Source organism: Anser anser (assembly GCF_964211835.1).
Source record: "Anser anser genome assembly, chromosome: 7".
NCBI lineage: Eukaryota > Metazoa > Chordata > Aves > Anseriformes > Anatidae > Anser > Anser anser.
This window is the reverse complement of record NC_139727.1, coordinates 19,606,911-19,634,873: the sequence shown is the minus strand read 5'-3', so window position 1 is coordinate 19,634,873 and position 27,963 is coordinate 19,606,911. Positions and strand designations below refer to the sequence as shown.

Below are 27,963 nucleotides of genomic sequence, written 5' to 3'. Positions count from 1 at the left end.
ATTCAGGTTGGTTTAAAAAGTTTTAATGATATTTCAAAGTCCAGTTAATGCCCTTTGATTATTCTAGAATTACAGACTCGCTTCACAGAATTTAAATCAGGTTATAACTTCCTTGTAATGGATGATTTAGATGCCATTTTCACTTTATTCTCTTTAAACATACATGATTGTCCTCCAGTAAACGGATGGTGTGATTTTTGCTACACTTTATAGTGTTAAAACTCTATACAAATATTGTACTAAGTGTACAAAAATAAGTGCTTCATGCACATGCTTTTTAATACTGTTTCTTGCCCTTTTCTTTGACATCTTTCTGAACTTTATATAAATAGCTGAAAAAGAAGACTAAAGTTACTGAACATGGAAAGTGAGAAATGTCTTCTGCCAACGGTAGTAATGTTTTCTTAGAGAGACATATTATTCATTGGCAGTTTTCTCAAACACAAAACACATAGAAAAGAAAATAAAGCCACAATACCAATAACACTCTTGGTTATTTTGACCTCTGTGAATAAGGTTGTCATTTTCTGCAAATCAGAGTGTGCTGAACAGCAATCACAGAGGACCATAATACCTTTTGGATCACTCTAATGAACTACTTTATAAATAGAAATAGTCTAATAGTACGACAAACTATACAGCTTATATGTTTTTGTTCCATTCCTAAGCAAAATCAAGTCAGCCGAAGTATGAGAATCCAAAACACTTGGCTCCTGCTTGTCAACACCTTGTCACAGACCATCGTGGTTGGTACAGCTATAGGGATGCAGGAAAAAGTTCCACTTGAAACAGCAGAACGGCTCGCGTGGTGTCACATTACATCATCTAGACCAGATGACAAAGTTGGGGCCATATATGTTGGAATTGATGGCCATCACCAACCCAGCCTGGATGAGTTCTGCATCCTGGTGGGGAGGTCGCTCCCCTTAGTTCAAGGAAGAAGCTTGTTACAGGTTGTAAATTCTCCTGGTTAACCACCAAAATGCGGTTTTGTGACCTAGGCTGAGCTGATTCAAGTCATCTTAGCGTGTGTAGTCTATAGGACTAAAGCATGCTCTGTAGTTATATAAGACCAGTTTTCTCCTGTATCTCTAGAGCATCGTTACTCCTTCCTCAGTCTGATGGTTAAAATAAAGGGATACTTCCCTCCTGCTGTAAACCAGGGGGCACTCTCAGCATCCCCAGAGCACATGCACACACTGGCCCCCAGCAGCTGGTGCTCTCCAAAACGAGAGGCACGTGTACCATGTACTACTGATGTACATGAATTACCCCAGTGAACTCTCTACTGATAAATTAACTTTTGCAAGACTCATAGCAGCCAGCACCCTCACTTGCTGTGTAAAGCAGCGTTATTAGCCAGGCAGGGCTCTTTCCATCCTGCTGAAAAGTTTACTTGTATATCATTGTGTTCCTGTAGAGGTGTCCGTTGTTACTAGGTAATAACTGAGATCTTGTGGTCTAATTAAGAAAAGAATTGGCCTGAATATATAAGGCTTTTCTGATCAGCCTTAATAGTCCAAAAGGTTTTGGACTATTGTACTGAGTATGCTATTGGATGGGAGGTGTTAAAAAAGACATTGTGGTTTTGTGACTTGTAGGTATGGCTGAGAAGTAGCAAAGTGAGAGGCAAAACTTTACTGAATACTCACCTCCTGCTTTAAAATACAATTAGCACTAAAACGCATGTAGACTAGCTTAGTAGGCTGGGCAGACACATTTTTGATCAATGGCTTTTTTCCTTGGCTGTTCTCTGCTTGTCTGGAAAATTCTGGGGTCTGCCTGGCTAAAAATTTGGGGTGAATGGAAGAGAGCTCCTGCTGTTTTCAGCATGGGTTGTTGCTTGTAAACACAAACACAATGGTGTGTGTATGTGTGTATATATGTAAACATATCTATATGTAAATATATATAAATACACATACGCACACCTTAGAACCACTTATTTTTGAGGCTGAGATTTTGCTTTCTAGTGTGAAAATCTGATTTTGAGCCATTTATTTTTTTCATTTCTCCTTTCTCCCTAATGTCCTGATATGAAACTAAAGAACTAAAAGAATGAAACTCCAACTAAAATCTAACTTTAGGCAACAGATTATTTTAAAATCATGAGGGTGTAAGAATTACCAGACTGAGAATTTTTCTACCTGTGCTTGATTTAAGGAAACTATTTAATAAAGACAGAATTAGAATGCTCCATAACCATCACTGCGTGCAGCTACTGCGAAGGCGGGGTAGGCTTCATACGTGGCGTACGTCGCCAAATCTTGTCCCATTGTCACTGCTTGTTTGAGGTGAGTGGCAGTGACTGTTGCGGCAGCATTAGCAATGGTGTATCCTGCAAGGGAAAAGAGAGAAGAGATGGAGATTAAAGGAAAGACATTCAAAAGCTACCATTGCCTGACATTTTTTGATGGGAAGACTTCATTGTCAATGGCAATCATGTCATTTGTCAATGGGAAGATTGGAACAATCTGATTAGATTAAATAAATCACTCCTGGCATGTTTTTCCTCCTCGTTAAAGGTAACAAATTTGACAACTGCAGCTGGAAAATTAAAGCATTTTCTCACCTATTATTCGTTAAACACATTGCCTGAAAAAATACCCTCTTTGTTGAATATTTTTCCTTAAGCTTCAAATATCTCTGAGATGAGAGGCTGGTAACAGTGCTCTTTACATGGACTCCCACACATGACAAAGGAGGGCAAGAAAATGAAATAATGCAGAGAAAATTTGGGCATGTTTTGTTTCATAGAGAAGACATTTGCACAGCTGGGAGAAAACATGGCTGTGACATCCTTTATGGTCAAAATGCATGCAACTCAGGACAGCCATGTTAGAGAGGAGGGGAATTCCCTCTATGCAATATTGGGAGAAAATATTTAGCAAACTGGATTTTTTTCCCATCAGATTCTAATGGGATATGTGGTTTCAACACTTCAAAATTTTCCATGGGAAAATGTTAGCTTTGCTGATTTAAAATGAATCACTGGGAAAACAAACATCATTTGGGGCTGGTTAATCTGAAAGGAGAGTGTAGCAGCTTGTCAAACAGACCACAGTATATTGTTGTTATGAAAGGATCAAGAATTAAGACGAAACCCAAATGTGGGAAGAGTAGCCAAGATGCCCATCGGCTCTGCTGAACCTGTCTCTGCTTCCAAACTACATCTCCCAGGATCCAAACTCTCCAACCAACCAGCTGGCAGTGGGATTGGCTCAAGGTCAGTCAGATCTGAGTCCCATTGGGGCAGGGCCTGGAGATATTTCAGGTTGGAAGTTAGGAGAAATGTCTCCTCAGAAAGAGCGGTCAGGCATTGGAACGGATTGCCCAGGGAGGTGGTGGAGTCACTGTCCCTGGGGGTGTTCAAGGAAAGGCTGGATGTGCTTAGGCACATGGTTTAGCGGGTGACACTGGTGGTAGGGGGATGGTTGGACCAGATAATCTTGGAAGTCTTTTTCCACCTTAATGATTCTGTGATTCTATGATTCTATGATATTGGGCATCACTAAGAGTACGTTTCCTCATGGAAGGTGTTAGCTTGGGGGAAAACATGAGAAATTCACGGGCACATGAATGTCGTGGTCGCTCAAAGTGTCTTTCTTGCGTCAGCAAAGCGAGGTGCAACGTTTCGATTAGGAATTGAGAAATTTGTCATTTAAACCATGTTCTGCATCATCATAAGAGAAATGAGCTGCTACCTGGGCATGGCCTGGGCTGTGCTGGACTTCAGTGAGTGTGGACCGAGCACCGGTGTGTGCTGCTGGCAGCAATTTTAATGTATGTCTATTTGTTGCGTTTCCAAGATAAATAAATAAGGGTGGATGAAAGAAAAAGGAGAGATTATAATTAAGCAGTAAGTGGGGACTGGATTCAATAAAGAGCCCATTTGGTTTCCACGCCGCGGAAGCTTGCACAAACCCAGACAAATTGATTTTTCTGTGGCTTTTGCGGACTCCTGTGGCAGGAAGCCGGATAGATTTTTATTTTTATTTTTAAATCCATCCTTGAGACACTCCAAACAATTCAGTAGTACTGACTAATGCATTCCTCATGTGCAGTTTGGCATAAGTTGTTCCCACTACATCAGAATCACCATCATGCTGGGGAGCACAGTAAATGTAATGCCTGCAAGCTGGATTCCAGCTCCTGGCTTAAGTTTTCCATGATTTCCCAAGCTCTTTTGGTAGTTACAAGAGCTGTTGGGAATGAACTCCCAAACTGGAAACATTAGTCTTCCAGCAGGGGTGGGAGAGAGCTGGGATCGGATCCTGGCTGTCATGTTCATATTATTCCTTTGGCAGATGAAATCCAAGGGGTTGGCTCAAGAGGAGGGATCCTTGCGGTACGGAGGACCGAACCCAACCTGTGTGGCACTGGCCAGGGCACAGCAGGAAGGGGACTCATCCCAGCTCTGGCTCTGGGGAGACCACATCTGGGTCCTGGGTCCTACTGGGGGCTCCCAGTTGAAGGGAGGCATCCATGAACTGGAGCACAGTCAGGTCTGCCCTCAGTGACCACAAACAGGTTAGTTCTGGACACACACGAGGAAGCACATAGGAAAAATAATACTGCAGGAGGCCTTTGCTGTACAGACCTTCACATACCTGGAAAAGCTGGCGCAGCAGGAGGCACCTCTGTTCCCTCGGTGGGAACCCCCAGTGTCTGCAGGGTGTATTCTGCTGCGTAGGTTTTGGCTTCATCAATAAAGGCGCTGAGCTTGGGAGGTGTGAAGGGATGTCTGTGAACACAGCAACATATTAGCTTGCGTTTTTTTTTTTTTTTTTTCTCTCTAGGCCTTTACTGCAAAACCTTCTAATCCAGCCACAGTTGGCATGATCCCATACATCAAATAGAAACATCATTTTACTGTGCTGATGCATTAAAACTAATACTTTTAGCAGTCTGGTTTCTTTGCGGAGATCATCATCCCTGGGTCACATTTCGGTCACTACATGTTTTCAGAGCATGTCGTCCATTTTCAGTCCAAAAGAAAGCCTGCTTCAGTCTTTCTCATTAAAATACACCACAAAAATATTTCAGATCAGAAGTGTTTAGGATCATATCTGGAGCCTAATTAGCAGCATGTTCCTACAAGCTGCTTTTCTTTTTCCTACATGAACTATTGTATGTTTTATTTTCTTACTAAAAAGCACCCCTTTGCCTACTTATTTCTGGCTTTCTGCAGTTTTTACACCACTGAACACAGAGCACCAAGCACAGCAGACATCTCTGTTGGTCTTTTTTTTTTTTTTTTTGATTTATGGATGATTTTCTCTCTAATGTCTCAAAAACCTGTAAATACAGACCTGTTTTGTATTTTGAAGAGAGATGCTAGACAAAATCCACTTAAAAAAAAATCCTAAAGCCCAGAGAAACTTGAATAGTTACGTACATGGTGGGGTTCTGGCTGGCGAGGGCGGGGATGGTGATTTTGTATAGGAAGAGCTGTCTTTGGTCTTGGCCAATTGCAGAGTGGAGCTGGTAGACAGGCTGTCCCCAGTTGTTTTTCTGGCAGATTTCTTCTAAGATCTAGGAGGTAAGAAGGGATTTGCTCGGGTTAATTGTTGCATGTAGCCTTCTTCCCCAGCTCCAGCCCCTGCATTGCTCAGCTTCCTCCCCTCCGAAGGGTTTTCAGAAGCGTAGTGGCAGCTTCCTCAAGTCTTAGTGAGAAAATAAATGGCAGACAGGGTAGTAAAGCTCACCTTGAAATATAAGATTCATCTAAATGTTATATACCTTAAAAATGCATTTAATTCCTGAAGCTAATTATCACCTCATTAAATGGGATGTCTTTGTTTTGCTGATTAGCTGTTTCATTCCGTTATCGGCATGGCCTTCTCTGAATTCTCCACAGAAACTCTATCTGTGCACATCTTTTTAACCCCCTTAAAGCATTATGGTTCTATTCATCTTCACAGCTCTGGTGCCTCCCTCCCTTGGTGGGATACAGTACATAAAAAGTCCAGTCTTAAAAAAAAAAAAAGAAAGGAAGGAAGGGAAAGAGGCTGTTTCTCTGCCCAATTAATTATTCAGGCTTCAACAGGCAATTTCTGCTGCAAGTTTGAAAAAGAAATGCTGGACCACATTGCCCTTGGCTTTAGAACAGCTTATTCCACAGTAATTGGGAATCACTGTCTGGAAATGCTCTTGCTTTTTCTTTTTCTTTCTTTTTTAAACCCAGGGGCTATCTGATGTCCCAGATGGGTTTGATATAGTGTGGTGCTCCTGTGCATCCCCACCAGCGGTGCTTGGACCATTTATTTTTTTCTAAGTAACTCCATCAGGTTTGATGCTCTACTTAGAAATTGTTGGGGCTTGGGGTTTTTCCTATTGAGCAGCGGTTGTGGTCTCCCCAGGTATTTTTCAGTGCCGTAACGATTTGCATTTCAGTGACACAGTAAGGCAATTTGGCATCCTGAAGTTGAACACAAGACAAAAACGTTCTGTTTGGAATGTCCCCAAGTGACCTGCTGTAGCTGTGACGTTGGTCTTGCTGTGAACCGGGTTGGAGTCAAGACCCCTGGGTACCCACAGCCTGAGGCTTTCTGCGGTCCACCTTATTTAAAATTATTTTATTTCACTGCTGCCTTTCATTTGGTAACTACAGCTCTAAAGTTTACTAAAGTTTACTACTCTATAGTGCGCACACCCTAGTTCATCAGATTTCTTGACTGTGGTGACAGCTGTCCCCTGCTGTCCCAAAGGCTATGTAAGGATGGTGCTTTTGAGATGTAACATCACCATTTAAATACTCAATGAGCAACATCTATTCGTGAACACCAAGCACCCCAGCTAGGCAGCAGGAAGGAAGTTAGGAGGGGTCCGTCCTTCACAGGTGCTGTTGCAGTGTGCGGTGGGCAGGAGAGGCTGACCGAGCTGGCACAGGTATTAACAAGGCTGTCCTAAAGCAAGCCATGGCTGTGTAAGAAGCATTATTATGAGACAGTGGCAGTGAGGGAATTAGGGAACTCAGCTGAAGGGAAGATATGCTCCAAAAATTATTGCTGCATTGTCTGCCACCCATTGACCTTGCCATGGGGGTTCATCGTGAAGACGTTGGGAGAGCAAAAACCCTGAACTGCACCTGCCCTAAGGCAGCCTGGACCATTTCACCCCTCTTGTGTGCTGGTAACATGGAGACAGAGAAACTTTGCAGGGGAAGAAAAAGCACTCCAGGTTTCTGGGGAGAAAAGGGTGTTTTGGGAGACATTTAGCAAATGGAATGCTGTGGCAATTTTTTTACTAGACAGAGATGTGTTTCCGAAATCAGAGTGAAATTAACTTCTAACATTACTTTCTGTGATTCAAGGGGAAAAGGAGTTGCTGTAGGAGAGTGATCTCTGAAACTCGAGGAATTTGTTCTGCTCTGTCCCCAGCTAGCTGTCTGAATCCCAGTCCTGCATGCACAACCATGTCCAAGCCTCCTTGTGCAACCAGAACTGTTGCATTTGGCTGGGCTGTGCAGTCCATCAACACCTCTTTTCCCATTCCGTTTAGGATGTACATCTGTGGTTCAGGATTTCAGTTCTCAGCATCACCCAAACCCTGATCTCCTGCCGGGACCATGGCATGTCAGCATCAGGGGAGACAGCACAAGCTGCCACACGCGGATGCACCCAGATAATGTGCTCCACGTTGTTTTACTTCTTTGTACTGCACTGGAGCAATCACATTGAGGCAGCAAAGCTCCGTGCAATGTCATGGCCCTTTTGCAAAACAGATGATTCTTTTTTTTTTTCCTGGCAAAGTTGCTGTTTTTCTATTTATGTGAAATAGTTCCTTGGTGAAGTCCCAAGTGATGCATCTCATCATGCCTGTTTTGGGTGAGAATTTCTTTACTCCACAGTGCTTTTATGGAGGGGTAGTCATAGCTGGATTTCATCTTCCACCCATGGAAGTTTATGAAAATTCTCCCTTGAAGGAGAGTGAGTGCTGTACTACAGCAAGGCGGATGGCTCTGCAGGACACAACTAGCAATGTTTTCTTGTTTAAATGTATTCCAAGAGTTATGAATGGATGTAGCTATCAATCACCAGTTTAAATTCAAGCAAGGGCTGTTTTTCTGAAAGCATTTTGAGCAAAGGCAAACCCTGGCCAACACATTGACCATACTTCGCACACACCTACCTGAGGGGCAAGTTTGATCCCTTGGGGCTTTAGTGTGACATGGTTCATCGGTGTGAGCTCCATTCCTGGCAAGAGGTCGTAGAGTTTATCCTCTCCCCTCTTTTCTCCTTTGAGCTGGTATCCGCGCCCCAGGCCCGTGTACGCCAGGTAGCCGCGACCTCCCAGTCCTCTAACTCCCGCAGCCCCTACAGGTACATTCATGTAAATTTCTAGGAATGTAAGAAGGCATTAAACTGAATCAAATCACCGGAAAAATTACCCTGATTGTCCCTGAAATGGAAAAGTTAGCCCCTCTGACTGAGTTTGGGAAGGAGGTAGGCAGGAGCCCGCCATTGCCTGTTGCTGGGCTTGCACACTTGGAGGTGTGAAGTTCTGGGGGTACCCCTGCTTTTGTCTGACCCAGTTTCCATCTCCTCTGCTCCGTGCTGGCAGGTGAGGTGTAACTTTCCATTGAGCTCATAGACAAGCCAGTTTTGATTTTGTAACACCTTTCTAACCAGATTTGTAGTCAGAAGTTGGAGAAGGGACAGCTGATGTCACTTGCCACCCACCAGCATAATAACAGTTTCATGAGGAACTCAGTGTTTATACAACCCCTCCCTTATATGAACCAAAGTCAAATTTTCAGCCCCTATTACATTTTCATTTTTGTCCAAGGTGCCCAATGGGCACGTATTTATTTTTCTGGTAGTCCCCTAACCTACTTCTGCAGGTACCAAATGCTGTCTGCAATGATACTTAATCGGGGAGGTACCTGAATGCGGGGATTTGATTCAGTACCAGTTGCAGAAAGCTGGGATCAAAGGCAGAACCTCAGCAACCATCAGAAATACTCTCTATTTTCATAGGTTTCTTATTATTAGATTATTATTAAAAAAAAAAAAAAAAAAAAAGACGAGCCCATTTCCCAAAGCACAAAATTAATGGCTTTCTTGGTTTCAGTTCTGGTTCCCCACTCAGCTTCAGCACAATGTGACCTCCCTGGGAAATGCTGTGCCTTTGGGTCAGAAAACATCAGGACTGGTAAAACTTTCCTTGTGGGTTTCAAAGGAAAGGGGAAAAACAGCACAGAGATGTGCTGGTGGCTGTATGAGAGTTGGCTTGGGAGGGAGGGAAATAAAATTGTTTTATTTGGTTTTTCCTGCTGGGGCAAAACCAGGAGGATTCATGGTTTATTTACCCTGGAAGGAGGGCGATCTGGAAGCTGTCTAAAGCTTGCTCCAGGAAAATGGTTATTTTTTAGTACCCTGCTTAGCCTGCTGGAATATCACTGTGTCTTTGGGAAGGACAGAGCCTAAAAACTGTTTTCTGTCCCTTTCTGAAAGGGGTCCAGCAGCCTGGGCAACGCCAGCACCCTCAGCATGAGGATGCAGCCACCCAAGCATGGGAGGAGTCATTTTGTTAGAGCAGAGTATTGGCATGACTGGAGTTACCTCGAATGGACGGGGGCCGGATGATGCTCCTGTTGCTGAGCGCCTTGGCAGCCGGGAAGTGGAGGTTGGGGATGGCCGCGTAGGCATGGGGTGCGTAGAAAACTGGGGCACCCAGGTAGGCGGTGGCGGGGTCGTACATGTGTCCAAAGGCATAGGTGTACTCTCCCTGCAGCATCGTGCCTCTTCCACCTGTGCCTCGGGTGTATCTGACGTAGCTGTCCTTGTCGACGGGCTTGGCTAACGTCACCTCGATGGGGGACCCATCCAGCACCTTCGCACCGCAGGAAGAGTGCGGGAGAAGCACAAGCGTGAGGCAGTCTCTGGGATGCATGGGGATTATCCTGTCTAAGAAGGCAGCTTCCCCGCGTGGTTTACTAACAGAACGGGAAAACGGAGAAAACCACCCAAATCAGCCAAAATCTCCCTCCCACGGGTGGAAGAAGGCACTGGCTGGGTGAAGGTTCAAAGTGTAGAGAGCATCCAGACCTGACACCAGCCTGCAGAGGCTAATTAACTGAATTAGCAGAGTTGTGAAGCCCTTGAAAAGGCCTCACTTCCCTGCAAAGCAGCATCTAAGTCAGCCCGATCATAGGTACTCCTATGGAGAACAGCAACAGCACTAAAAATAGGAACGGGGTTAACACCTCTTTGGGAAAAGCTCTTGCATTACAGCACTGTGAATTACATTGCAGTGCAAGAAGTACTAAATACAGTAACCTCCTTGCAAATCTGCTTCAGAATTTGGAGCAGATGTTCTGGGTTGACCTTGTTTGTCCCTGTTTACTATTCACATGCTTCCCTTCCGGTGTTTTTGTTGGCAGACATGAAACACGTATGTGAGTGCAAGCCAAGGGAACCCGTAACCCCTCATTTTCTAGTCCTCCTTTCAGTATTGCTCCATCTTTTTTCAGAGTGGTGAACTACAGTCTGATCTGGGCAAACATTTCTTATGAATGCAAAGGGAAAGAAGCCAAAAAGAACAGTTTGTGAACATCAGGGTTGCTGAAAAACGAATTCAGGAGTATAAAAGCAGCCTGAGAACTGAAAAAAGGGCTAGCACCTTCAGGGTGTCTTTGTAGCTAATAAGCCTGGCAGCTTTGTTTCAGCTGCATGTAATATACTGCATGTAAGTCCCACAAATCAACATTCAGAGCAGCTTTACCTTCCCATTCAAGGCTTTCATAGCTTCAACTGCATCTTCTCTTTTATTAAAGTGCACAAAGGCATAGTCTCTAATTTTCTTTACTCTTTCTACTGCACCTGTGGAAAACATTGGAATATTAGTTGGAAATAGGTATTAGTTGGAAAATATGTATCAGAATGAGCAATTGTGTTGGGTTGTGAGCCCTTCAAGAGCAAAAACTGGCCAAGGGTAAGAGAGAGAGTCAATGGTGTCTTCTTACCTCTTAGGATGTATATACCATGAGAAACTAAAGACAATGTCTGTTATTTCAAGCAAAACTAGAAATATTTGAAGGCAAGCACCTGTATGGTTCCCATTAAACTGGAGTGTTTTTCTCCTCTCCAAAATGCTTTGTCTGAGGTTGTCTTTGGCTTTGTGTTTCACTTCTGTGATGGATCTCCAGGAGCTGGATGGCTGAGCAGGACACTTGGTGTTCTCACACTCAGTGCTCTTCTCCTCTGTGTCTGTCCTCTACAGCCTTCCCTTTCCCTCGTCAGATGCTCTGCTGCTGGGAACTTTGCAGCACCCAAATATTCTGGCTCTGAAATAACCACACTGGCACCTGCTCCCTGCAGGCTCAAGCTTTAGGTATCTACCTTTTCTCCTCTAGTTCATCTTTGCCAGTCCTGTCAGTTGGGAAATGTGTTGTCAACCAGCCTAGCCAGTGAGACTATAACACCCCTAAAAGTATCCTTTGGAAATGTGGCTAATGGATGCAGGATGACTTTTCTGCTGGTTTCTTTCCTTTTAAAGCTGAACAGGTGTACAGGGAAATATCCTATTGCCGCAAAAAAAAGCACTTACTTAAATAACTGCAGAAGAAAAAATATTTCTTTGGAGTTTAGGGGGTGGCATTAGGAGTTCCAGTGGGCTATAAATGAAGCCTGTTCCAGCCTATAACCCAAGCAGCCTGCATGTCTTCAGACTGACACTGAAATGGTAAGTGGCTCTTTGTGTCCTTCAGGGATTGGAGGGTGATTTTCTAAGCCCAAAATGATGGTCATCATATGCTGATGTCTTGTTTACAAGTCGAGGCTTTAATGAACTCTCTGTGTTTTGAAAATCCCCCTTCTGCCTCCTGGAGATTGCTCTGTGTTATTGATCCTCACTCAAGCCAAAACCTTGCTCTTTCCTATTTGTGGGACTAGGCGGCGTGCTCCCACCCCAGTGGGACAAGCGGCTATGTGACACCGCAGGGGGAATATCATCCCTGTTAGCACCTTTGGAGAGCGTGGCCTTCCTGCTGCCAGGGTAGAGCGCCTTGCTGCGGGAAGGTACAGACCTGCCCCTCCTTGCCGCTCTCTTCCAAGCATCACCCCGCTTCAGCTGCGTTGTCTGGAGCCCATTTAACCAAATGGAAACTTTGCCAGGGCTCAGGATATTTGCCAAGATATCTAGGGAGGGAGGGCAGAGCTTCTTGTTGTTGGAAGTGATGCATATTTCTATAGAAGCCATCCGGCACTGAATTTGGCACAGATTTAAAAGGGGTGATACTTGTGCTGTGTTACAACTTGGGATGCATAAGTAGCATTCCTGGCAGTGTCTGTGGAGCTTGTGGTGATGTGGTAATTGCTCTGTAATGGGGACCTCTGCCTCGTAACTCCTCTCATTTGGGTAGGTTTTTATTGGATGTCTTGTTATTGTCAAAACAGCTTCTAAATTCCCCGGATCAAATGTACACTTCAGGCAAGTGATATTGAAATATGACCCAACAAACGTAGCAGATAACCAAAGTGGGAGGTGAATCATTTCAGCTCCTTGCTGATTTGTTTGATTGTAATCTCATTATGGCTTAAACTGCATTTATTCTCCTCAAAACTCAGGTTTTGCTTCTTCTAGGCATGTTTTTTTGAAAGTATGGTGCAGCTTTAAAAAAGGCATTCTTGGTTTCATCCACAATAATTAAAGCTCTCCTTAAAACAAAAACCAACCAACAAACAAAAAACAAACAAAAGCAATTTCCAGCATGAGAAGCAAAATGGGAAAGTGTTGAAAAGACGAACTAAAGAAGATTCAAGTCTTCTGTTGTACTAGAAAACTTTCCTTAGGAGCAAAGCAGATGACTGTTACTGAAGTGTCAAATGGATATAAATGTGTTTCTGGGGAGTGTGAGCAGTTCAGTGATCAGGAACAAAACTGAATAAATAAAGGAGGAAACAGTTAAGAGAGTGGGATGATACATATTTAGCTTGGGGTTAAAATGGGATTTCTAACAGCTTGATGGTTACTTAAAGTATTAGCTGGTAACATTAGAAGGACAGAAAAGACTTGTAAAGAAATCTCATAAAGATCTTTGCATTGCAGCCTATTTAAAAAAAAAAAAAAGGATGGAGCAGAAATGAAAAGTTAGTGAAGGAAAAATGAAGCTCTGTAGTGTATTTTTAAAAATTAATAGAAGGAAGTTAATAGGAACGAGATGAATGGCAATTTCACATTGCCAAGCATAAGTTACTAATGCCTAATGGACTATGTGGCTTGGAGAGCAGCACAAATGGGTTATTTTTACTCTTGTTTTTGGGTGGAATTTTCTAAAACCGGAGCAACTCAGAAGTAAAATCTCATTTGAAAGCCAGCAGGATTTTTATTCCCAACAAACATATTCATTTTTTGAAAATCTCACCCTAAGAGCACGTAATATATGCCATGAAAGAATACCATCATATCCTTCATAAAATGATAAGCACTGGTTATTCATAAATTTATGGAAGATCATTTTTGGTATGAAAAAGAAAGAATTCAGAATTTAGGTAGATTAGATAAAAAGCAGTTGTATTAAACCATCCTATTTCTGTCATCATCCCTTTCTGTAGATGAAGAAAGCTGAAATCACCCATCTGTTTTAACAACTCTCTTTTTCAAGAAGGTTCAAATGACTCAAAGTTGTTTTTATGATACAGACATCCTCATGCAGTATTTTGGATCTCTTCCAGTTGCCAATCACCTTAAAAAGGTTAGTATTGTTGTTAGCTGTAAATTAATCAGCCCTTAGCGGAATGACATGTTATGCATGTTGGGTGGGAGCCTTCAGCCTAATGACAATTTTGCGGCATTACACATGAACATTTTACCATGGAAAAACTGCTACTTTTGTTGTCTTCCTTTGGCATTTTATGAATGAAGAAATACTTCCATTTGCAGTAGCAGCACTTACTTAAGGACTGTGTCAGTGGGTTCCTACCTTGTTTGATGCTGTTGAACTCCTTTTCTATAGTCTCTTCGGTGGTCGAGAGCATGAGGTTCCTCACATAGAGGATTTTTACCGATGACATGGTGTCTTCATCCACCTCCACTTCTGGTTCTGCCCAGTCAACAGCAATAGGGTGTCCCCACAACTGGATCCTTCCTTTAAAGGGATTGGCATCATCATTGTCAGAGAGGCTTAGGTTCCTCTCACTTCTGCTCAGAGTTTATTTCATATGTAGTATGAAAAATAGAATAGGCCAATTATACAAAGAGGGCCAAAATAAGCCTTTTGTGCTCGAAGCACTGCCTTTTAGTTAACTCATTTCCAAAAGCAGATGGTCACACTTTCAGCAGGCTCCCACTAGCATCTTAGATGCCTGCAGAAATGTAGCATCCAGAATTTAAAAAGCGAATTTGTGGCACAATTCACTAACATCTGCATTCCCTGGAATGCTCTCTGAAGGGAAATATTGTAATGGGTATACATCTCTTATAAAGATCCCTGTTGGCTGCAAATATTTAATTCCCTAGGAAATTGGAAAGGGATCCAGAAGTCCCAGAGGATGAAGTGAAATGGTAAAAATCAGGATGTCTCCATGTGCAAGTATTTGAAGTTGCGTGGTCCACACAAGGTGAAGTTGCAACAGAAACAGTAGAAAGAAAGGAAACAAAAAGTAATGAGGCATAAAACAGGGTGTGGAGAAGCATATGGGTTCTGTATAGAGTGGATCAAGCTGCTGAGAGGCAAAGAATAAAAACAGCAAATAAAGAGGTAGTTAAAAGCAATGTTTTTGCCATGTGATCATGCTGAGCTCTGTAATCATTTGCATTGAGTTATTTAATCCATTAAGTAATTGATTAGCCAGTTCATGATATCTAACGTGTAATGAAAACTGACGGCCACAGCCTTGCCTCCAATCTGCGTGAATCGCTGTGATAAGCATTTCTTCCCAGTCCTTTCAGCACATCTTTCAGGAAGAAATCCTTTCCCCTTCTCTTCAAGAGTGGCTGAAATCTGGCCACTCACCAATATCCAGAGCTCTAATTTCCATGTGCTCGGTCTGTCGCCCATTTTTTCTCTGGCAATTTTAATCAGCCTAGTAGATAGTGCTTTGGATGCACAGTAGGGACCATTTTCTGGCTTAACAGCATGGTTAGTGCTGGATATTTCCTCCAAAATAATGAAATAAAATGTCTGTCTCTTCTGCAAGCTTCCCTCAAACTAGTCCTGTCTGTGCTGTTCTTATTTCTTCTCTGATCTTTATGATATGATCTTTGTGATTCTCCAAGGCCTAGGTGTATGCTAAAACCTGGAAGAGGCCCTGGGATACCTATGTTGGTAGAAGGAAAATGAGACTCCCGCAAAACACTTTTGGAGGCATCCCATCTTGCATGTCCACTTGGATAATCCATCTAAGACAGGATGGGAGCTCCAAAATAGAGGAAAATTAGAGGGAAGGGGTAGAATTTGGAGACCTGTTTTTCTGTAACAGAAGTTAAAAGCTGAAAAAAAATAAAATAAAAATGTAAAGGGGCTGCTCCCTGCTAGGATAATGGGTATATTTCTCTGTCCTGTGAATGAGCAGGGAATTGTGGAGCTGGGACTGTGGTTGATGTTCAGCTTCCAGCCCTGACCAGTCTGACGACCAGAAATAGACGACAGCTAATGGCAGCCATCTAAAATGAAAGGCCATGCTCTCTTTTCTAAGTTGCCATGTTCATTTCAATAGTGGAAATAACAACCTGGCTGATTCATAGCAAGGAGCTAAGCTTGGTTCCTGCTCTACCAGCTTGCTAAAACCCAGTCTTCCTCCACCTGCCTATTTGACCAGGAGACAAGACAAAGCTTTCATAAAAAGCATCTTCATTTTGAGCTTTTCTGCCTCTTCTACAGAGCTTCCTTGAAGAGCAGTGAGGTTCAGAGTCAAGGAAGCAACTTGATAATGATATTCAATTTCACGTTCATCCAATGCATCAGCTGGAGACACATTCAGTCCTGGTTTGAAACCTTTTTCAAGTTCCTCCCGTATGTTTGGAACATCAGAAGACTCTCTCTCCTGCTCAGGTCTTTGAAATTCCCAACCTGTTTACCAAGATGTCCCTAAATTGGAAATCACTAGCACATTGCACAAGGCTGTTCAGGACTATGTTCTCATTCCCATCTGTCTCACTGTCTTTGCTCAGGATTTCAAGTGCTTTGCTCCCTCAAGGCTGCCATCGGTGGCGGTGCCTGTGCCTGCTCCTTCCATCCTTCTCAATATAGAAACCATGAGAAAGTTATGCTGAAGAACAGACTAGCAGAAAGTGCTCCTATAATTAGGGAGATGCTAAGCTGATGTAGAAAATACAGAGTAAAAAGAAAAATAGTCTGTGTGAGACACCCCACAATAGCAGGCATACTCAGATACATATTAATTCTTGCAATCATACTCATTTCTGACAATAAGAGAAAAGGTTTCAAAATGACAAGATTTTTCATGGGCTATCATGTAGAAAGAAAGAAAGAAAATTGGTGGGCATGATGTGTGAGGATCAAGTGTCTGAACAGAAGGTTTATTGGATTCTTTCATCAGCAAGTGAGCTGGCTTTGACAAAGCAGTGCAGGAGCTTCTGCTGAGCATACGAAAGCATGAGAAAAACAGTGAAATCACTGCAAAGGCAATTAACATTGTGTCTCTTTTGCTTACCACCTATCAAACTTCTTTTTGCTTCATGATGTCCCCCAGCACTAAATTACATAGACTTATTCTCTATATTGTTTAAATTCTAAAGCAATTCCTCATCTGAGGTTTTCTTCCCATGTGGAAAATAAACATTTTCAGGAACATCCTCAGTACAATGTCAAGTCTGAATATGGTCTTAGTTTCCCGAAGTGATGCTCCCCAGGAGGTCGTAGATGAGGCCGTATTTTACATATAACTCAAGATAACCATGGGATAATATATATCCTACAACAGAGCTGAACGGATACAACAGGTAGATCCATCTAGCTATATTTTAATAACTTCAAGCTCTTAAATGACGCACCTGGCTAATGAGAATGGTGGTAAATCAGGCTTTTCAGTGAATCACCCACCCCACACCCCAGAGTCAGGGCATGTCTGGCAGCCCAATGGGCATAATGGGGTCCCTCTTTGCTTGAAGTGAATCATTGGCAGCCAAGATGAGAAAACCCAGCAGTGTTCCTTCCCTTAGGTATATGTTTCCTCTGGAGACTTCTATGCTGCTACACATACACAGGCACCTGCTAAATTGAAGCTGCCCCTACCACCTTCACCATCTGTACTAACCTGGGAGCAATTTTCGCCTGGCCATGGCTGCTGCCCGGTGGCTTTCATATTCCACAAAAGCAAAACCCCGGTTTTTGGTTTTATCAGCTGCACTTGGGTAAACAATGACATCCACGACTCCATCTGTGACTTTCTTCATCTCTGCTAAAATTTCCTCTCGCTTCTTTGTTTTGGGGATCCCCCCTACGAACAGGCGGCAGTTGTCCACACTGGCACAGACTCCCAGGAGACGCCCATTCCTGCAGAAAAATGATATTGTTGGTTTGTCAGGACCCAAGATCACTTCTCAGAGAAAGGGGCAAAAAATCCCCCTTCTTGTCCCAAAACACAAGGCCAAATGCAAGGTCTCCTCCTTCTGCGGCACGTGTTGCTTGGGATGTTCAAGTGGTCTCACTCAACACAAGAGGCTAGATCCAAAGGCTAATACTCTGCTAAATTTGACATCAAAGTAAAGCAGCACTTTTGAAACAAGTTACTTGAGATCAGAAGAAACCAAAGCCAAATTTTGCTTTTGACTCTTGGGATTCTCTCTTTTGAGAGAACTTCCAAAAACAGTTGCCACCAGGCAACTGTGCTGAGCAACTGGGACACCACTGTGATTCTTGCATTGTCATCAGCATAAGCCAGGTTTTATTGCGTTCACCAGTGACTTGCAGCTTCCTGATCACCAGAGAGCCTCACAGCTGTGGTTTGGGGAAAGAAAATCCCTTGTTATGGGGAGACAACATTTCAGGGTTTATTGATGCCAATTGCTGTGCAGACCCCCAAAGCAAAAATGTCTTTATATTCACTTTGCTCACAACTTTGTGGTCCAACTACCTCTTGCAGGTCTGGAGAAGTCATAAATTTCTTTAGAAGCATCTTTGGGACAAGGCAAGTAGGCAGAGGAGGTGGAGGTGGCTGAAGTCTGATCTTTAAGATGCTCCAGCCTCTGATATAAGTCACCTTTCCAAACCCTCCCCATGTGCCTTGTGACCTGCTCATCCCTAAGGTTGCTAGTAAAGCAATTCACAATCAATATTTTTCTTTAAAATAAAAAAGAAAAAAAAAAGGAAGAAAGAAAGAAAAAGAAAGAAAGAAAAGATAGCCCTAAAATTTCCAGAGTGGTTGATCTCAAAATGCTTCTAAGCAATTGCATCTATTCATCCCACTTTGAACTGGAAAAAAAAATTCAATGGGGTTGAAATCAAAACAAACCATATTGATGGACCCATATGTTGTTTATTTCTAGGTGTTTTGTTCCCAATTTTTAGTCACAAACATGAGGGATTTTTCTGTTCTTACTTATTAGGAAATGTCACTGTTTTGCCAATTAGTTTTCATCCTATTTCACCATTTTTGTAATTGCTCATGTCTCCCAGAACATATCTGCAGTATAGCTCATGTGAGACACAGTGGATAGGAATACATAAACAAAAAACAGCCCAGAAGGGAACATGAAAAAAACAACAATGGTTAGACATCAGTTGATTTGATCCAAAGCAAAATATTTTTTCCAATGTTCTCGTAGAATTTTTAATTTTTATTATTTTTTTTTTTTAAGGAAGACATTTCCTGCAAAAGAGTTTGTCTCTGAGTGCTATGTACTGACTTTGTACTACAGAATAAAGCAACAAATGCACAGGCAGTCAAGAAATGACTTCCTACTAAAGTTTAGGTATCTAAAGAAGCTTCCTCTGGGCTGTAGGGAAAAATATGCTGTCCACAACAATCCAGATTAATACATTATATGATTTAAAGTTGATGTGAAGGTGTATGCCATGCTCACCTAATTTCATAATTATTGAGTTGCTTTATTGCATTCTTTGCCTCCTGTTTATTTGAGAAGGTCACAAAGGCGTAGCCCCTGTTGTTGCCATTGAAGTCCATCATCATTCTCATTTCATAGATTTTGCCAATCTGCAAATAGAAAGAAAAATCATTCGTAAAGAAGTGTTTGCCAGGTGAGGTGTTTAAACAAGACTGGGTGCTTTCTTGGCTATATCATGTCAGAACTCTTCAGATATCTCCATCTACAGGAGAATCATCCAGAGCCTGTTCTGCTTTCACACAACTTTCTGACACATGAAAGAAGTCATAAACACAGGCAGCAAGTGCTTAGGCGACGAGGGAGGGGGACAAAGTTAGCTCTTCAGCAAGGTGAGCAAGAGTTTGGCCACTGACCTCAGCAGCCCCAGGGTTGTGGTTCTCTCCCCCTTATGGGGTTTATGTTCCAGTTTTGAGGCTAACGCATCACACAGTAGAGAAATTAGAAAAAAAAAATGACTAAAAAACAGGAGGGATGAGGTGCAGCAATAGAATTGCATGGTCGTTGGTGTCTGAATGGTATCACTTGCTCAGGCTTGTACATGAGTGATTGGGTGGCTGTGCCCATTTCCTAGGTGGAGGAAAGTGTGTTTTATATGACTGAAGTCTAATTTAGGGAGGGAGGCATAGCTGGATGTTTCAGTACAACCTCCTACACTAAGCAGGGCCAGCTCCAGTGTTAGATCAGCCCTGGTCATGGTGAGGAAACACCACAGAAGGAGCTGGAGGGGCTGCCACCAAACCAAGGGCAGTCTGGGCCAAATCACCTCCAGTTCAACATGGAAATGTAGAGCTAATCATCCGTAATCTCTGCAAATTATCTACCTGCCATAAAGTCTTACTTTTTCACACAGTGGTATAAGTTCATCTTCAAAGAGGTCCCGCGGCAGTTTTCCAATGAAGATCTCGCAGCCCCTCTCTGGCGGAGGGCCATCCCAGCCCGGAGGTGGGCCGCCATATTTCCTCTGCCCATTTTCCTGCCACGGAGGAAAATAAAATGATGATGTAGTGGATAAAATCAGTCCCTTTGTGAGGAATGACACTTTGGGCACACCCTGTTAGTGCAGTGCCAGAGGCAAACACCCTCCTTCCTTGTAAAGAGCACCTCTTTGCAGGCTCAAGGGAGAGAGGGCGGTGTGCGCCGGCTGCCCCACTGCTATATTGGTACCGAAAGGCTTTAGCATCCGAGCTAGTATGCTGGTGATGTACTGCAGAAGGCTCTGGTTTACACCTGGTTGAGTTTTGCTGAGGAACATGCATCAGCACGTTGAAGGGGAGGCCATTTCCACAGCTCAGCTGTCCAAGATTCAGACAGTCAAAGGCCTCCTTGGAAAACGTAGGGGAAAGATGACGCCCATCCCTCTACCCCTCTTTCTTTCTTTCCCCTCCCTTCTTCCACCTTCTCTCTTTTGCTCCCTCCCTCTCCCTCTCCCTCTCCCTCTCCCTCTCCCTCTCCCTCTCCCTCTCCCTCTCCCTCTCCCTCTCCCTCTCCCTCTCCCTCTCCCTCTCCCTCTCCCTCTCCCTCTCCCTCTCCCTCTCCCTCTCCAGCTCTCCTTGTCCTGCAGTGATGCCCTGTGCCCGGAGGGGCTGTGACTCTGGTCATTTTTCTGTTTTTGCCTCCTGACATTTCTGTAGCCATTTCTCCCCCTGGGATTATTCTAGGCAATGGCTGATTTACAAAGAAGGCCTGAAGGACTTAAGCCTGCAGTAAACAGGGATCCTGGTAGGAATATAAGAGTATAGCACAAGCAATTTCAGTTTTCCTAAGCCTATAACCAGCCCTGAACTATCCATGTTCATTCCTGTTTTGAAAATGTTTTCAGCATAATGATGGAGCTGTTTGAATTTATGAATACACTTTCACAGCAGATCTAATGAGAAGATCTAATGAGAAGATCATGATGCTTCAGGCTGCTTTTCTGCCCCCAGTTTGGCTGAACTGAGCACATCTCTAGCATGGGATTTTCTATCTCTTGAGCCATTTGTTAGAGCGATGATTGTATATTGTGTTGCTGTGGTCATCTGTGATCTTCACTGGAATGTCAGCTGGAAGAAGGCCTTGGTGACCTGCAGAAATGCTACTTTCATCAATAATGGTCAGCAAAGAGCCAGCAGAGTTTTACCATCCTACTTTAAGCCAAGTGAGAGACAATCAGATTTTCTTCTCATTTTGTCAACATATGTGGGAGTGTCTCCTAGTGTGCTAGGAGACACAGCAAAAAACAAAGTCTACTCTCAGTCTGCAGTGGCTTCATTTATGGCTTGAAGGCTGCATCTCAATGAACTCATCTTGGCAATGTCTCTGGGGGGAAGGAGAGCTTCATCGTCCCCTTTGTGAAGACATGTGAGCCTGACAGCTATTGAAGAAGAAGGTGTTTGTCTCCAGTGACAGTTAGGTTGGGAAAAAAAAAAAGCCCAAAGAGATGTGGAAAAGAAAATAATGAGGGAAAAAAATAATAATAGTAAGAGAAAATGGTAAGGTTGAAGGAAAGGGAAAAGTTAGGAATAAGGAGAAGATTCTGGGTGGGCAGGGAGGCAGGAATCTGTGGTTTGGGAAAGAGCTATTGCCAGATGTGACAGTATGAAAAACTAAAGATCAGGATAAAGAAAGTCACAGCAAATAAAACACACAAAGAAGCTATTTATCTTCTCCTGGGTCAAATATAGCAGGAAGGCTCCTCAAGTGCAACAAACCCAATGTTGTTCTGGTCCTGGGGCACACGCAGCATTAAGGACTGTAGGAAAATGCTTTTTCCCAGGAGTCCCCTTTTTGCTTTGGGCTGTTGTGCCCTCTAGTGCTATGCAAAGCAAGCCAAAGTTCACGGCAACCACCTGCCTGAAATTCAGTTTTCAGTTACTTCTTCCAGGATGCAAGGTAAGCCGTATTACTAGTCAGCACCTTTGAAAAATTCATTTGTTTTGGTCATGCTATCTAGGGAAGACTTCCTGAGATGTTTTTGAAGGACTTGTCTGTTCCCCACCTGCACTAATCTGCCCTGCCCTTTGGCCTTGGAGACCAGACTGAGAGCAAACCTGTGGCTTTTGGGCAGGTAAGGCACCTGTACTTTTTTTGCACGCAAAGATCTTTAAAAAGGGTAAATCTGGTGGTCACTTATGGGACTTTCTATGGACAAATCTGGGCTTAAGCTCTTCTGAAACCTTGTTTAGTGGGTTATCTTTGCTACAACAGCACTGCAGCCATGGCTTTCAGACAGCTATCCCAACCATTCCTGGAATATAGCTGTGCTCAGGTTTTATTTCACCTTTCTTATATTGGCAGGGGGAATACTGTGCCACCTCATAAAAGACAGCCCCTACTACATGCAGTTTTGTGCAGGATGTAAACTGGAGAGAAGCAGAGAGGGAGGAACAAGCAATGAGCGCTTGCCACGTGCAGATTCCCTGCACAAGCCCCCGATGCAGCACTGCTTCAAGATGAAACCAGACACTGTGTGCAGAAGGACGTGACCGTGAGTTCCTACCTGGATCAAATTATATCCCGTTCGCTGAATTAATGCACGGAGGGCGGCTTCTTTCTGTGTGCCGGTCAATCCATCCCCGGATTTGTGATTTGATTCCATTGTGAGTGATTATCAGCAAAAAATCAGGTTAATTAGGGGTGCTCACTGCAATCAAATTTAAGATAAATTAAATAAATTAATACAGCTAGGAGGAGAAAGTTCACCCTCCTGAGAAAACTAACAGGATCATTCTTCCTAAATGAGTCATTCATTCTTCCTAAATCAGTCATTTTGAGATAAAATAAATAAATAAATAAAACCAACCACAGACCATGGAAAAAGCAAAAATATCCCCCTCTTCCCTGTTGCATGACAGCAAACCCACAATCAGATCTTGTCCAGTGCTCCAGCGAGACACAGGGGATATTGCAGCATACATGTGCAGGTGTGTTAGGAGGGAATAGCATGCAAGGTGCCTAATCTGCCTTAAAGTAGGAGGCAACTTGTCCTTCGTGCTGTGACATCCCGTTGGTACTGGGAAGGGAATCTGGCACGAGCCATGCCTAGCACTCTGTAAGAGGCGTGAGACATAGGTCCAGATGTGGCCTGTTTTTAAAACTCAGGAACATGGGAGAACTTCAGATCTGTATCTAGGTTCAGGGCTGCAACAACCTCGGGTTCAGATGTTTTGATTCTGTGCTGTAGCTTTAGGTCATATCTAATTAAAGATTATAATATTTTTTTAAGTTTACTTTTTCGGTTGAAAACACCATAAAGCTGAAATCTGAATCTGAATTGGGCCACACATGCTGGCAAAGGACTATTTTTAAGACGGACACCCTGCCTATAATTTCAGCCTGCCCAGTTTTTACTGAATGTGGAGCTTCAAGCCTATACAAATATCAAATGCATGGGCATGTGTAGAAATGGGTCTGCAGATGTGACGCTGAGCTTGAGGACTCACAATGTCATCATGGATGCTGTCATAGCAGGAGATTGCCAGTGAAGTCTTCTGAAGGGAAGACTTAAGCAGATCATTAAATTTAAATAGGTGGATTATCCTCAGTGCCAAAAATGGGGCGTGAGCCCATGTTTTTGCAGGGTCTGAGCCTTGTGTCACTTGGGCTCTGCCACACTGAGCTCTGCAGGCTTGGAAATAGAGACATTTGTGTAACAGCAGATTTTGGAGCTATTTGTTGTGCAGGTTTGTGGGATGTTTAGGATGTCTTTTTATTGTGTTCCCAGGCTCTCCTGTGTTTCAGCTGCTGCTGATGTGCGGGGGCTGGGAGATGGACTGAGCCATGCAATAGCTCTCTCCCATCTCTAATTGCAAAATGAGTGTTTTCCGCAGCAACTGGAGCCTGATTATTGTTTTGGTTTATCTTTCATAGAATCAAGTCTATATTTAAGCACTTTGTGTGTGTGTGTGTGTGTGTGTGTATCCTTCAGATCAGAGGGATTTCTTTAATGCCTGGAAAGGACGGAGTGAGCCCAGGCTTTGCAGGGGAGGTGTGGAGGTTGGTGGGTACCCGATGCATGACCCAATCACGCCTTTGCCCCTGCCGAGGGCAGCAGCAAAGCCCCATTGATGCTCATGGTTTCTCCTGCAGAGCTGGGGTTTGGCATGGCACAGGGCAAGGTTTCCAGGCTGCTTAAGAAAGGAAAAAAAGGTTTGACAGGGCATATTGTATGCACTTGCTCCACAATCAGCCGATCAGTGGTCACTCAAAGCAAACAGTTAAAATCCAAATTGGCTCTGCAGCCTCCCTTGCACAGGCAGAGGCATGCTCTATATGCCTTATAGAGGAAAGTGCTGGCGTATTGCTAATTTAGCCCCTTGTATTTCACTGTGTCCTGATTTCATCAAGGGTTTGAGTGATCAAACCACAGTACTGGGATCAGTGCGAATTTGCACCAAGCTTCACTGGTTGGGATTTCATCATTTGTAAGAGCCACAGGAGGCCATGCAAAGGTGTGAACCACACCAGCGCCGAGAGGCTACATCCCATCCCCACTCCAAGGGCCACGCAAAAGGCTTTGTCCCTCTCTGTGGGACACATCGGTGCTGAAGAGGCAGGCGCAAGGGCTGCAGCAACCTGCTCAGTAACACTGAGGGCGGCAGGCTGCTGGGGCTGCCGTCGCACAGGGAGCTGCCTGCACATCTCCGCTCCGTGCCGGGAAGGGAAGCAGCTGGACCGCAGCCAGCCAAGCCTGGCGGGTTTCCATAGCAGCTGAGGTTCCCACTCCCATCCCCAGCGGCGACCTAGATAGACGGGCAGTGTAAGAGCATTTTTTCCCCCCCTCTCTCCTGACGAGCTGGGTGGCTTGGCTGGCTGTTTCGAACGTATTTGCATGGGGTGCCTTAGATGCTGTGCATCTCCGTGCCCCTCATCTGAGGAGGAGTACCACACACACATCCCAAACCCAGGCATAGCTTCCAGTAACGTTTCCATCCAGGCAGTGGCTTCTTTCTGAGCAGAGAAAGCGAGCCATGGGGAGGGCGGAAGGACAGGAATAGCACATCTCCCGGCTGATGCTTTTACAGCAGGAGCAATATCCCTCTTGGGCTTCTGCCTGAGTTGATAAGGCCAGACAAGCTCTTCTCATAAGGCATCCTGCAAATTTTAGCCTCTTTTAGACCAGCATGTCTAGACAGTTGCTTATTCCAGCAGAGAGGATAAGTTAAGCAATCCTGATTTAAGGTTCGGGACCATGGCTGGACAGCGCTGTGCCTGCAGGACTTGCACACCACCTGCATCCTGTTGTGATAGTGCTGCTCTTAGAAATGAGGGCCCTCCAACTAATTAGTGCTCCAAATTCATTCATAGCTAATGTATCAGCCTTCTTGTTAGAGAGCTTTCCTCCATCGGGTGGATTTCGCTGGGATGGAGACAGAAATGATACCTCTTTTCGTTAAGAGGAAGAAATCCCTACAAAGCAACTCCCAACACCCTAGCACAGTCAAGCAGCCTTTCCAGCCCCCAGTTTTCCAAGCACCTCCACTCTCCCTACTTCTCTCCCACCTCCTGAGAACACGTAAAAACCTTTTTGCAGGGGGTGCTTTCCCACCTCCATCACCCAAGAGTCCATTCCCGTTTCCAGCACACAGACCCCAAGCCATGGTGTGACATTTAATTTCCTAAACCAGTGGGATTTCAGCCCTTTCCCTTATTGCAGGTGTCAGCGCCAGTAAGTGTAAAGGAGGAGAGCTGCTGTCATGGGACCAGGGAAACATGATTACTTTCTCTCTTTCTTTGTTCCCAGAGCCATTAATCAATGAGCAAATCTGCCCTGACAGGAGGAAAACTCCCATTTCAATGGCTGCTCTCAGGAATTGTGAATGCCTGCAGCAAATTAAGGCAGTATTTTTAACATTATTTAGCAGCAAAAAAAAATAGTTAATGGAAATGATTGTTATGGAATTCAGTCATTTTCAGGGGGTTGACCCAGAGATTTCTTGCTGCTCATAATGGCTATTATGTTAAAAAGTATTACGGGGCGGGGGGGAGGGTGGAGGGGACAGGAGGTGTTGCATTTTATTCAACAGGTGTTTATATTGAAGTTAGGAACTCCAGAGCTACAAACTGTCCAGGTGTATCTCCTATTTCTTGCTCATTTCTGGCCAAATTGTTAACAATACTGCCTTGTTATCATGGGTACAGAATCCAGAAGCCCAGGTCAATAGGAAGGGAAGACAATAATTTTAAATCAGCATTGTTTCATTTGATTTTTCCCTCTCTGCAGCAAATGCTATCGTTCATTTTAGGTTTCTCTTAAAACTCTAAAACGCCAAGACAACGAAAGGCACTTTTGGCATAGCAAACCCCGTACTGATGAGAAACAAGCTTGTTGCAGCACCGCTTCACCTCCCTGTGACCACTTCTGTGCACCATTTTCTTGCCATTTTCCGAAGCACGCAGACCTCACCAGCCTGCCCGCTGGTCCCAGGGCTTGCCCCAAAGCAGAGGCCAGGTCGAACCCTGCTCTTCCCAACTGCTTTTGTGCTTGGAGCCTGCCAGCTCGCAGCCCTTCGGAGAAACCTGGTTACTGTTTCCATGAATGAGATAACAAACCCCTGTTTATCCTGTGTGTGGATCGATGCGCCTTCTGGTTTGAATGTACCGAGCCATGCAGGCGCATCCAGTGAAGGCTGTTCTGCCCCCATGCAGCCACCCCACGCGAAGAGTTACAGCTCCCATATATATACATGTAACATGAAGTATTCTTTGTGTTCTTCCTAAAATCAGGCCCTTTAAGTTTCTTGAGCTGCTATGAGACACACCAGCTCTTAGCCTGGGTGAGACACACTGCAGGACAGAGTCCAATTGAGCAATGAGGGTGTAATCCCTTAACTTTCCAGAGAGGAGGTTTTTTCCAGGTTGTCCCACAGAAAATGGGTACTTTTAGGTATTTAAAAGCAAATGGTATAACTTCCCTAGGTACAGTGTGCCTTGGAGGTATGGAAAAGTGCTGCCCACATGCAACATTTGCAGCACGTAAGCCTTGAGAAAATATTTTACTTTTAATATTTCACTTTTCTTAGAAAGTGGCTGCTCTCTTGGAAACAGCTGCATTACCAAATGCATGCTGTGCACCCTAGAAATTCCTTCCAAGGATGAGAGACACCTGATGCTGAGCCCAGCCTCCTTCCCCACCCTGTTTTATTCGCAACATCATGATGTGTCAGATGCTTTGAAGCCAATCTTGCACTCACTGCTGCCTAAGCCTCCTGTTTCACTGAGGGAAAATAGCTTAAGAGAAGCATTAAAGGACTGGGCAGAAAACTATTTGGAACAGATTAGGGAAATTTTAGATTTTTAGGAGCAGTGATTGCATTTGAAACAGAGACTGACCTTTTGCAAAGAAAAGTAAGAATAAGAAGTTGGCTAGGCCAAGTGAAGCGGTCTCTAATGATTAGCTCTGGAAAGTTGCACTTTAACAAATCAAGACCGAATTATTGCAGGGAAAATCCCTCCTCCCCCCAACCTTGTCTGGCTTCAGTTTTCGGCGGCCGTGGGTGATCGGCACGGGGAAGGCGCTTAAAAAAACTCCCTGCTGCCGCTGCCCAGGCGGGGATGATGCCGAATGCCCTTATCTGCTCACCTTGCTTATCAAAATGTCAAGGCAAGCCTTGCGGGGCCAAGCCATGGGGTGCTTGGGGAAACCCCCCAGTTCCACCCCAGCATTTTTGGGCAGCGCCTGGGGCATGCACCTGATGGTGTGTCCTCGGCAGGGGAAGGTGCGTGGCTGAGCCTCTCCTTCCCCACGCCAGCTGTGCAGAGCTGGCCAAAAGCACCACTTCACGGGGGGCCATCTGAGACCCCCACACCCCAGGTCTCACGGTGGGACAAGCCCGAGGGCGGCAGCGTACCTGAGCAATTTGGGAGATCACCGCACGGGAAGAGGTCTCCTTGATTATGGGGAGTTTGCGACGTGTCACTCCGGTTATTCCCCAATCGTCATATCAAACTCCA

General features: G+C 44.2%; 1 protein-coding gene across 2 annotated transcripts; it reads right to left on the bottom strand.

Annotated features, from left to right (window-relative positions):
* Positions 1–7: 7 nt before the first annotated feature.
* A1CF (APOBEC1 complementation factor) lies at positions 8–27,963 on the bottom strand. 2 transcript variants are annotated; one of them, XM_083844753.1, is made up of 12 exons: positions 27,861–27,963; positions 22,511–22,654; positions 19,871–20,005; positions 18,991–19,121; positions 17,223–17,461; positions 13,928–14,092; positions 10,729–10,826; positions 9,567–9,837; positions 8,134–8,318; positions 5,399–5,535; positions 4,611–4,744; positions 8–2,338 (listed from the first exon to the last, which is right to left on the bottom strand). In XM_083844753.1, exons 2-12 carry the CDS (start codon positions 22,607–22,609, stop codon positions 2,187–2,189), a joined length of 1,746 nt encoding a protein of 581 aa, XP_083700879.1. In that variant the 5' UTR covers positions 22,610–22,654; positions 27,861–27,963; the 3' UTR covers positions 8–2,186. The 2 variants fall into 2 exon arrangements, with proteins under 2 accessions (XP_083700879.1, XP_083700878.1); XM_083844752.1 differs by having other exon boundaries at positions 8,134–8,342; positions 27,861–27,962.